This window comes from Dysidea avara, chromosome 7 (assembly GCF_963678975.1).
Source record: "Dysidea avara chromosome 7, odDysAvar1.4, whole genome shotgun sequence".
NCBI classification, from domain to species: domain Eukaryota; kingdom Metazoa; phylum Porifera; class Demospongiae; order Dictyoceratida; family Dysideidae; genus Dysidea; species Dysidea avara.
This window is the reverse complement of record NC_089278.1, coordinates 14526625-14538794: the sequence shown is the minus strand read 5'-3', so window position 1 is coordinate 14538794 and position 12170 is coordinate 14526625. Positions and strand designations below refer to the sequence as shown.

Sequence of the window (12170 nt, the reverse complement as noted above, 5' to 3'; positions counted from 1 at the left end):
GGAAGCTATTTTTAACCAAATATTCTATTGTACTGAAAGATTGTGGGGGTACAAGATGGATGAGTTCAGTTGTAAGCAATTTTAGAAAAACAGAACTACACCTTTAAATGCTTAATAGTGGATTGTCAAAGACTTGGATCTTAAGGTCATTGTAGAGATTTAAAATGCACACAAATATAACTTCAACTTTGTACAGAATAATAAATTTAAATGACATATGAAGAGGTTACATCGAAGTTAACTTCAACTTGATACCAGTCTTTGATTTGAAGATGGCATGGAAATAAGGTTCCACAATATGAGTTGTGTCCACCTCTAGCAGAAACCTATAATGGAATAACAAACCAGCTATATAGAGAGGTCCACATTTACTAAAGCTGGTATGAAGAACAACAATGCAGAGTGGGTGCAACTAAATTTCTATGTTCACAATTTGTGAAATATGTACTGCATGGAACTACACAACTGCTACTTTTAATGCAAACTTAGTGTGGGACTGCAAGTCTATTACATGACACACTAAAAATTACTTTTGGAGAACTTACTTATTTACGATATATGCAATGGTAACTTGGAGCTCTTGCATGGCAAATCGTTGACCGATACAATTCCTAAGTAACAAAATACCACACATGTTAGGACATGTTAGAAAATAATATATGTCAAATAAGTAAACCAAAAGGGTAGCTTTAATATTTGAGGTGTTGCGTGCGGCCTAAACATGACCCTACACCTGATACGATACATGTCTCATTGGTTTGCAGTTGGATGGGCGTATGCTTTAAGCGAGCAAGGAAACACCGAAAGACAGATTTACTATTCTATTGTGCTAAGGATCATTCTTACATGAACTTTAAATGGATACTCAAGTATTTTCCAGCCCTACAACAGAAATCAGTTATTAGCTATCACCTCATTGTATTTTTTATGTATTCAAAGTGAAGTGGACACTCTGGTAAATGCTACTGTTTACTGTTTTTCATGGCAACCAATATACAAAAATGTTTAACACTTTGGTTGACAGTTTATCATGAAACGTGATAGTGGGTTCATAATAGGGATCGCATGTTGTTGTTTTTTTGCAAAAGCTCTAATAGAATGCACACCTTGGAAAGAATCCTCCAACTCAAAACCACCCTTTGATGGTTAATTTCAATAAGTATTGGTCCGAATTAAAAATTGAAAATTTTAAAAGGGGAATAGGGATTGCTGAAAAAGCCATGAAACAAGAAGGGATTGCTGAAAAAAGCCATGAAGCAAGAGGGGATCGCTGGGGTGGTAATGTAAACCACAAATCCCTATTTTGACTCACCTCAAAATGACAGAGCATGTAAGTAAAGATTTATGACAGAGTCAAAATAGGGATTTGTGGTTTACATTACCACCCCAGCGATCCCTTCTTGTTTCGTGGCTTTTTTCAGCGATCCCTATTCCCCTTATAAAATTTTCAATTTTTTATTCATCCAGTCATATTCCCTACTGATTCCCCTTCTAAATTTTTTAGTTTTTTATTCATCTAGTCATATTATCATCTATTAGGCACAAAAAGTTAGCATATATTTGTTACCTCGGTCCAGCAGAAAATGTAAGGAAGGCAAAGGGATTCATTTTCTTAGTTTCCTCAGTACTAAACCTCAAAGGATCGTATTTCTAATGACAAGAGTTAAACATGACATCAACACACGCACATTATGTAGCTAATCACCTCTGGATCATTCCACACCAATGGATCATGATGCATAGTATGGATGCCAAGTCCCACCCATGACCCTATAATTAAGACAAATACTATGTGAGTAATTTATTACAATTCTGGGATACCCTTAGGAATTCTCTGTCCACTAGACACAAAATCTTCTGATAACAGTTTTGCAGTAAATGAGACAAGTGGGTATAGCCTCAATGACTCCTTAATACACATTGTAGTATAGGAGAGTTTGGATAGGTCTTCCCTGACAGTATACACATCAACTAATAACAGTGTAGTGATAGTTAATAGCTCACCATGTGATGTAGTCCCTACTAGCTAACACCTCTCTGATCTCTTTCCTACACATTTCTTGGTGTTTCTTGTACATTGCCAGACAGTACAGGGTCCAACCTAATGCTGTGACAACTGTACCGCGTGCATGGCCTTATTACATACAGAAACACACCTGATGCAGTAGTGTCATGGCCTGCAAACATGAAAGTGTCCACTTCTTCTCTAATTTCTGTATCTGTCAACCCCTCACCATTTTCATCCTAAACTTAGGCAGTGCAAAGTTAATTATATGTTTCTGGTCCTACCAATTCCCCAAAATTGACCAGGTTACCAGGCTTTCTTTTTTTTGTTTTGCAACTTTTTGATGTGGTACACTACATTTGACATAGCAGTACATGGAATTATAGGGAAAAACAAAGTTAATGTATAAGAAAAGAGTGTTTATATACAAGACATGAGAACCTTTCAACAGAATTAATATTATAAATTATTGTATGGTGATTGCACAATTCATTCAGCCAAAAAATGACAAGGAAGGGAACCAGAAACATATAATTAACTTTTCATGGCCTTAATTTACTAGATCATGTCCACACTATAATTATAATGCTATATACTTTTGCAGAAAGGAGAATATCAAGAAAATCTTTAAACTTCCTTGTCGTCTGGGATTCTGGAGAAGTCTACATTCATCACATAGTAACGCTTCAATACAAGGTATGATTTTAACCTTCAATATTTGTTCTCTTCTCTGCACTATCACACCTTCTGAGAATTTATGAACAACATCAGAATAGTGGAGGAACTGGCGACCAGCAGGAGTATTGAAGTATATCCAGTCAAAAAAGTGTAGCGGATTACTGCCAAGAAAACTGCTAGACGTAATACAGTCACAATTGTGCTATCTATGAACAACATACTTTAGAGCAGTGCTTAAAAGATCACTTATTATGTTTATACAAAATATCCATTATCATTCCCAAAATACATATTTCAGTCTTCTATTCTGCATAGCTGGTTGCTATATTAGAGTACATCATTTTATGATTGCATATGAATTATGAAGGTGTGTCCATAAGCTATGTGTCTTGCAGCACTTATGAGCCCCCAATTCTATTATCTAGAATTTTGACTGCTCTATTAGAGTATCTCAATCAAAATAATGGCAGAATTACTTACTCCTAAAGCTTAACAGTTGCTTATATTGCCAAGATTCCCACACATATCTATCATTCCAAAATCTGTATTAATAACCAAAGTATCTATGTAAGCTCAGTGAAAAAGTACATTTGTAAAAATCATGAAAACATCACAAGATTCTAACATCATCACATACTTGGGTCGTTCCATGAGAAGACATGTTAGTTGCTTGATTGCAACAAGATATGGGACCTTCTCCCTGCAAATACATACACCACATGTGACATATGATTATACCATTTAAAAGGATATGCTATCAGGAGATCATAATAAATGGTAAGTTTCAGAATTTTTTTGCAATGTAGATATAACAGTAACAATAAGTATCAGGCCAAAATTGTGAAAGAATTTCTACTAGATTTATAGAACTTTGTGTGGGTGAGATCAAAGGGAAAGTGTACCAAAACCTGCCAAAATGCACGATGAACGTCTAGCATGTCAAACTATGGTGAACTACGCATGAATTACTTTGTTAAACCAGTTTCTGTACATTCAGGCTGTTGAACGTCTAGCATGTCAAACTATGGTGAACTACGCATGAATTACTTTGTTAAACCAGTTTCTGTACATTCAGGCTGTTAATAATTTGTGCAACGCATGTTAATTATGAGTATAGTGTATGGTGAAACTACACAACTAGAAAGTTCCATACTAAATCATTTAAAGCATTGCCTTGCTCATGCTATATGAAAAATAAAGCACTCGCAGCAATGCTTTAACATGTATATAAAGTGCAGCTAAAGTGCAGCTCCATTGCAGCTGAGAACTTATTCTATTTGAAATTACCTGACTGCTTCATTAGAGTACTTCAATCATTTTACTGCAATTATACTACTCACCAACAGTAACGTGTATAGATTATCATAGTAGGAAACTATTATTCAACTGAGATAATATATATTTAATACATGTTTGATCAATGGTAGGTACAGAGGCATAGCCACAAATGTTTTACAGTGAGGGGGCTAAGCAGGGTGAAGTGTTATATCCCTGCTGTGCTCAAGATACCATAATGGAAATGCACAATAGGGATATAACACTTTTAACAAATGAGAAACCTAACTTTATAAGTTGAGTGCAGAGGAAGATACAGGTCCCTGCTGTTGTTGTCCCTTTGATGCATGCCTACACTGCATGTTACTAATTGGTGAGATATGTTTAACTTACTTCTTCTCCAGACAGTTACTATTACTGGAGTACATACACCTCAACAATACATCTAGTGTATATGAGTGTAGGTATTCGGTGATCTCCACTGACTCTCCACTATCAGCTAATCCACTCCATACCTCCTATTGGTTCTCACTATACACACTCTACCATTATACACAGTATATTAACGCACCACCAACTTGTGGGACACTTCATTGTATACTGGTAAGTACTGTTTGAGTATGTCAAAGTGAAAAGCTGGAGTGAGCATTTTACGATGCCTTCTCCACTTTGCTCCATCACTAAACAGCAATCCCAAACCTAGAACAAACAAGTTGATATATAGGGTCTAGACTTGCACATTATTGTTGCAATTACAGGACCAAAAGTGTTTCAACAATACTTATTCTACCAACTGCCTATTTAACAGGTAGTTCCAGGTAAATTTTAGTGACTTAGTTGGTATGATATACATAGCAATGGTCGGAAATATTGGCTGGAGGAATGCTTAGCAAATTTGATGAAAGAGCTGGTAGTATTTTGTCAATATAAAATCTGCCAAATGTTTTCATTCAATACTAATCTGTTTAGCCAATATATGCAAAACAATTTCTACTTTCACCTAACTTTCCCACTTAGCTGCTGATCTATAGGGCCCGAGACAAGCCTTTGAGTATCATAGAAGACTTACTTGTCTTTCTTCTTTAACAAGTTAGTTTGCAAGAAGCATATGACGTTGTCACAATAAAAAGAACTGATGTCAAAGAGAGTGGATTAATAGCAGACACGTGTCATGTACAAGTTTCTAAATCGGCTTGTGGTTATAGCCTTGTGGCTCTACTATATTAATTGCCAACTTATATTTTACCTTTTTCTGTAGACTGGGAGAATAATCTTTCATAGGCGTATGAAGCGGGGAATTAACAAATCATTTCTTAAGTATTTAACTGCCTACTTACCATGCTCAGCTTTTATTTTGTCCCTACCATTGTCTGGCCCCCCAACCACGAGGTGCTTGCTATGCCTATGTCTTTATTTAGCTACTGTAATAAAACATTCAATTTACAGTGTCCCTATTCCTGTATTTATTCTAACAGTGACTTCTATCGCAAGTGTAAAATGTTTGAGGTATCACAAACATAGTTGGACTATCCACAAAAGGAATTCCAGGTTAGCTATTCCCATTGTCGGTTTTTACCCTGTATACTTCAGGTGTAAAACTATATCTGCTGTTTTCAGGTTGACAAGATATTACTAGAGTGCTTCAAACATTATGCCCATATTTGGTATGCAGATTATCTATGCAGACCCAAGGGAATTTCCTTTCCAGTGATCGAGAAGGAATTGAACTACCACCATATGATTATTATATGAAAAGATTATTTATTGCTTATGCTTACTAATCAAATATGTAGGAGTCTAACAAGATGCATTATAAAAGTGTCATGCAGTTCGAGAAACCAGTTTGAGTAATTAACATTCAGATGGTGGCTGCACATACAAACATTATAGCATTGTAACTTACCTAGCCATTTGTGCAGAAACTTATAAACCTTTGGCTTGGGTAACTCTGAAGTGGAAAGCCAAAACTAAAGACATGTGGAAGTAAGAAACTCATTATATACCTCCAGACTGCTGTAATAGTGTCTTCATGATTTCCACATCAGCAGTAAACACAAAAGGAATAAATGGTCCAATCCAGTACACACACCACTTAGGATATTTCACATGATAGTCCTGCATATAGTACAGTGATTTCAAAGAAGGACCAAGCTGCAAGTGAGAATTCATACTATGAGCATTGAACTACATTATGCTTGTAACTGCCATACAATACTACGTTATAAGATGTAGCTACTATACAGACTGGGCTATTCAATATTACCTCATTAATTAAAAAACAGGACACCTAAGTTGATAAAACTTGTGAGAGTTTAAGTTAAAAATTTATTCTATATATAATATTAGAATTAGGGCTGAAACAAAATACTGCAAATACTTGAGTACTCGGTACGGATTTGGTACTACTCGAGTACTCGTTAAGATCACATGACCCAGCTCACATGATGCACTTCCTATCTGGTAGTGTAACAATGAATGTTATAGAGTTTGATTGACATAATTTCTTGTCAGGAACACTAACATCAGTACTTTAATGTAGTGTGTGTATCATTGCTATTACTTGAAAATGCTGTAAACTGCTTAAAGTTAGTATAAAACATGTCACATGGGTATGACTACAAGTAGCTAGTTTTCATGAGTACTTGATCGTTAACTCTAGAAAGTACTTGAATACTAAAAAACCATGATTGTTTCAGCCCTATTTAGAATACTGAAAACTTATTAATCTCTATCCCTCGAAAGACCTGCAAGAAAGTGGAGTCAGAAACATAACGCTAAAAACTTGCAGAAAAAGTTCCAGATCAGGTGATTCACAGACATCTTGAAGTCTAAGGACAAGTGCCCTCCCCCCCTCCCCACACACACACACACACACACACACACACACACACACACACACACACACACACACAGAGCCTGTATTCATCCAATACTTAACAGCATAACTTTCAACTTTAATACAGTTTCTTCCTAGTCAGGATGATGAGAGAGGGCACTGATTATCCCATGTACTGTATAGGGCTCTTCTCATGCAATACTTACAATGGTCATGCATCCTTACATTATACACATAGAAAGTGTATTTCTGTACACTGCAACTATATGGTGGTCGGAGATGGTCATAGGTCCCCCTCGTCACTCCACCATTCATAAAACACTACTCATTGTTTACATGTTAGTTGTGTGCTTCATATATTCATTTATGCAACTGCGTGTATGTAGGTACTTCCTGCATGTCGTTTATTGATAATATTAAAATCTAAACCTGTGTATGACCTCATGTCAGGATGTGAAACTTATCCATACAGTCTCAAGAGTCGGTTTGATGATTGTTTGACAGTTTATTCATTTGCTTTACAAATATGTGCCTTCTTATCTGGCAAAGGCTAAAACTTTAGTATATATTTTTCTAAGCACTGCAATGGGGAGTTCATGCAATTCTAATGTACAGGTAAGGCAAACCTGACTACTCTGTGACTGCTCTACTAGAGTATCTTAATCTTTTACAGTACTTCATTAAAATTATAGTTCCTAACTTTTACTGAGGTAGCTATGACTGTCTTAATGGTAGCTACGTCACTGGCCTTGACACTATATAAACACTTGCACTCCTGCAGTACTCTTGAGGTGAATTAGCAGCAATGACATCAAGTATTGCTCACTGAGGGTGTATCATCATGTGATCACTTGATGCCTGGTGGAATGTTAATTTAGTAACTATCCCTCTGGGGACCTGGAAGGAGACTACAGAAAGCCTGAAGTCTAAAACTTGAAACTGAACTCTGGATACAGAAAAAATACCAGAGTAAGTGACTTGATCTACAGACAGCTTGCGTGCAAACTGAAAAGGGAGCACATGCAGCTACAGATCGATTGTGTTACACATGTGATGGGTTAGCATAAGTTGCTGAATCGCTTATTTATGGACACGAGGTGGGCATGTGATCTCTTGGAGTACAAGACATCTAGAGATACAGGTCTAGAGGTTTGCATAATCTTTGCAACTGGACCTTTGAAATAGCAACAGCCAAAAAAGTATAATAAATCTGCTGTGAAACAATGTCAAATTAAATTAACCACTTATGTACCTATCAATGTACTGCCCCAACTATCCCCCCTCAGGTATACATGGGGCTATAGTGGGGATTTGATACAGCCAAATGTCAAATGTCCCATAGGGCAAACCTATAGTGTCAAATCCCCACAGTTGTAATGCAGGGATTTGACATAGCATAGAAAGTTACAACAAAAAATACTTGGATGCTCAATGAATGATTATCAAATGCCTCATAGTGGAGCAACAGTTTTGTGTCAATTCCCTCTGTATAACCCCACCTATGCCTGAGGGGGGGTGGGGGTGAGGCAATACATTGATAGGTGCATTACACATTTCTGGTTCCTTCCTGTGTGCACATATTTTAAAAACCTCTGCATGTACTTATTGGTTGCATGCACACCCTCAAGAGGAGAATCAAGAATATGGTTTATAGGAAGAAACCATTGCCAGCAAGGGGACTCAGGTGTGCAGATGGCCAGTGTGCTAGAAAATTCAAGTCAGCTATAAGTATGCTAATGATGTGAAAATTAGCTGGTTCTATAACATGTACAAGTACACAAAAAATTGAAATTTTCACTAGAGTAGGGACCATAACACATCAATAAAAAGTACTGAAACAAGCTGGAGTAGTGCACAATATTAAATAACAGTAAAACAATAAGAAGTGTTATATCCCTACTGCGCTCTTCCTATGGTATCTTGAGCACAGTAGGAATATAACACTTCTTAATTGTTTTACTGTGATTTAATATCATGCACTACTCCAGCTTGTTTCAGTACTTTTTATCGATATGCTATGGTCCCTACTCTAGTTGAAAATTCCAATTTTTTGTGTACTTGTTTGTTAACTTTTTTTGTAAATAAAACTATTATGATTGGTGGACCCATGCATACTGCTTCAAAAGAAATGATGCCGTGCACCCCAGCTACCAATTATCATCTCAAATATCCATTATGCTTCGTTGTCAGCTATGTTCAAGCATTATGAATCAAGAACTGTTCGAAAAACAGTTCTGCAATCAAAGTAGCCACTATGAAGAATTCCGTTACGAAGGGAAGCCATCACATGCTACCACCAAATCGACACCTTTTGCTGTCAGCCAAGATGAATGGGACACAAAGGAGGACACTGGTATGTCCATTAAGAATGCATTGTACATACTGCGGTATGCTAAAAGGCACCTCTCAGGCTGAAGCAACTTCAAACAGTGAAAAAATCAGCCCGTAGCCTTAGCCGTTATTGAGTGTCTGAAGGGATCAGGCAGTCAGTCAGTCAGTCAGTAGAAAATTTCATTAAATAACTTTTTTTTTAAATTCTACAGCAACTTGTTGAAAGCATTTCGGGTTGATCTGAAAGCTTGTTTGGGCTTAGTTTTACCTAACCAATACTGCCTCATTGTTGTCAGAGAAAATTGAGGCTGACTTTTGGGTGATGTTTTTACGTGGGCCATGCCTACACCTTTGTGGTCCTTACTATACAGCACTATCATACTGTATGATAAGCTGACAGTTGTGTAAATGGCAGTACATTTCAGCTCGTTCAATACACACGAATTACATAGGATGCATTTTTGCATAGGCTGCAACCTCAAAACTGGCACTTAATTATTTTTTTTTGTGCATACATGTACAGTGACGATTTTATAAAGTGTCAGCTCACATGTCAGTGTGCTATGTGAGTCAGCACAAATTTGCACATTCTACCTGCTTCTTAAAAGATGAAGATACAAAGTATATACTTTTATGTAGTTTGCTATGGCTCTGCTCAGGCAAATTATTAGCTTGATAAAGCAGCAGATCTTATAATGAAATACCATATACCGCTGGAAATAGTCAGAGAATATTTTTGGAGTAGCCTCGGGAGTAGCCTTAATCATTTATTGTCTGCGGCGCACGTTTCTGCTTTACTAGCCGCGCGACTCACTACCGTGAGTCTTGATAAATTCAAATAACAGTTGTACTACCAATCCTCATCCCTTCCTCTTCCTGTAGGTGGAGAATAACATTGGCATAGAAGGTAAGGTGTGTAATGTGTTAATATGACGTAATCAAGTGACGAAGTAACACCCACAGGGAACGCCCTGTAAATCTCTTCCATGCACACAGTAATTCAGTAACAAATAAACTGTACTCACTTCGAGTATGTTTCCCCATAACCATCGCCTGGGGGGAGACGGCATTGAGCGGAGATGTCTAACGTCGTTACACCACGTGGTCCACGAGCCAATCGCACGGACAAAAGCAGTAAAATATGATAGTAGCAATACCAGCAGAGTGACAGTAACACCAGTTAAAAGTGGGTAACTGATAGATTGTAACATCATTATAAGAAATCCAGGAATCGCCTGCTCGCGAATAAAATCACGTGTGGTAAAATAGCCAATGAAATTCGTTGAAATTCTTCCCACAACGTTGAATTCCATTGGTCAAAATATGTTGAATCCATATACCAACGAATATAGCGCACAAGCGAGTCAGGGTTACTACCTGGCAACGATGTGTGACTTATTATCACTTATATATCGTTTTGGATGTCTGATGGAGTCCTATAAAGTAGCAGATTAATAAAGTAGCTAGTCATGAGTAAAAATCCGAAACAATCTGGGCTCAAACAGTCTCGCTATAACGCTCTTCTAGACTGTAGTGTGTAATAGCTATGCAGTGTGTCTTGCAGTGTGTGAACACTATGCGCCTCTAAAATCTATGGTATAGTTTTATCAGCAAACTGAAGTCCTAAACCAATTCATGGCTATTTAGCTAGCTATATTGACTACTCAGTAAAACAAGACTCAGTGATAGCTATATACATGGTACAGGGTAGGCCAAAGAGTATAGAGGTAGGTATTTGTTCTTAACTGGATGGAATGACTGGCCCGCTGCATTGCTTAGAACTGAGTAATAACAAGACTTGACTGTGTTCTACTTAATGCAGTGAATAAGCACCATGATATTTTTATGGCAGTAATTAATAGCAAGTGTACTAAGAAGAAGATGCACATAAAAAGTCTATTTTTATTTATTTGTAATGTACAAGACTCAGAATTGAGTATGTAGTACATGTAATCCTAGTTTTTGGACATGGCAATAAAACTAATTGTTTACAATTATAATGAGGTAATCAATATCCCACTATATGATTAACAATATATGTACATTTGTCTGGCCAGTTATTCGTTTGTCATAGAACCTGTTGATTGTGCAGGGTGTAACAGGCCTTAGGCCTCATACTATAGCTACCTGCAATAACAAATAATAATAAAACAGTCATGCATCATTTTGGATTGATTTGATTTCAGTTTATTCAGTAGCTAGTAGTCGGCAGAGCCATTGGCTCAGTGGAGGACAAACATATATGTATGTACAACAACAACAAATAAAATACACACAATACATAACTAATGATGCAACTGGCAACACACAAAAACAGACAAACACAAACAGAGAGGTAATCATTACAAAAAGTTACATTGCGTAAGACTGATCAGAGATAAAAGTCCTTTGCAGATGGAGACTATAAAACATGATGGGTGAATTCAAAAGTTTGCCATTGTAATGATAGTGGCGATGTATGGCACATGATGAGTTAACCATAATCTGAGTAGCGAAGACAATGTGAAGAGACATGGTGATATTTCCTCAAACACTTTAGAGCTCTTTTTTTATATATTATGAACTCTAGGTGATACGAATGGCTCTATTTTGCAAACACTGAAGACACGCCACTTGTAAATTATATACCTTCTATGACTTGAAATTACTCCACCAGTATCTCACAAAGTCCAGCCCAGTCTAGTACTAAATGGAAGGTGACTCAGTAATGGCTTAGAGGCGGCCAGCCAGACTCAGTCCACTAAGTTTCAATAATTTTATCGTCCACGTCTTTACTATTGTTTGATAATTATTTGTCCTGCATCACATGATGACTAGTTTACTGAGCTGAGGGGTCCGACACGAAGACCTTAGATTCAATATTTGCAAAATTTTAGCAGGGATTTGGGATTTTGACTAGGATTTAATGTATTTCAAATAGTTTGAAATACATTGAAATAAACCACTAGAATTATGCAAAGTATTTAATTACAGAATAGCAGTGCAAGATCTACTAAATTTGAAGAATTCTGAATTATATTTTGGTTTTTCTTCAATATCTGTTTA

General features: G+C 36.9%; 1 protein-coding gene and 1 long non-coding RNA gene across 3 annotated transcripts; one reads left to right on the top strand and one right to left on the bottom strand.

Moving 5' to 3' along the window:
- Positions 1-181: 181 nt before the first annotated feature.
- LOC136260462 (cytochrome P450 4F12-like) lies at positions 182-10379 on the bottom strand. 2 transcript variants are annotated; one of them, XM_066054194.1, is made up of 15 exons: positions 10151-10379; positions 5962-6109; positions 5862-5906; positions 4530-4657; positions 4352-4476; positions 3321-3383; positions 2715-2856; positions 2602-2667; positions 2157-2244; positions 2005-2107; positions 1822-1952; positions 1706-1770; positions 1568-1650; positions 546-611; positions 182-326 (listed from the first exon to the last, which is right to left on the bottom strand). In XM_066054194.1, exons 1-15 carry the CDS (start codon positions 10337-10339, stop codon positions 227-229), a joined length of 1542 nt encoding a protein of 513 aa, XP_065910266.1. In that variant the 5' UTR covers positions 10340-10379; the 3' UTR covers positions 182-226. The 2 variants fall into 2 exon arrangements, with proteins under 2 accessions (XP_065910266.1, XP_065910267.1); XM_066054195.1 differs by having other exon boundaries at positions 2715-2844.
- Positions 2607-5744, top strand: LOC136260463 (uncharacterized). Its single transcript, XR_010703551.1, has 3 exons — positions 2607-2701; positions 5434-5506; positions 5576-5744. It is a non-coding gene; the product is annotated as an uncharacterized lncRNA (long non-coding RNA).
- Positions 10380-12170: the final 1791 nt, after the last annotated feature.

Coding starts and splice junctions, on each gene's coding strand:
- LOC136260462 (XM_066054194.1), bottom strand. CDS start 10,339: ATGATGTTACAATCTATCAGTTACCCACTTTTAACTGGTGTTACTGTC. Junction 2,857..3,320: donor CTTCTCATGGAACGACCCAA/GTATGTGATGAT, acceptor TACGTCTAGCAG/TTTTCTTGGCAGTAATCCGC. Junction 1,651..1,705: donor TGGTGTGGAATGATCCAGAG/GTGATTAGCTAC, acceptor TCTTGTCATTAG/AAATACGATCCTTTGAGGTT.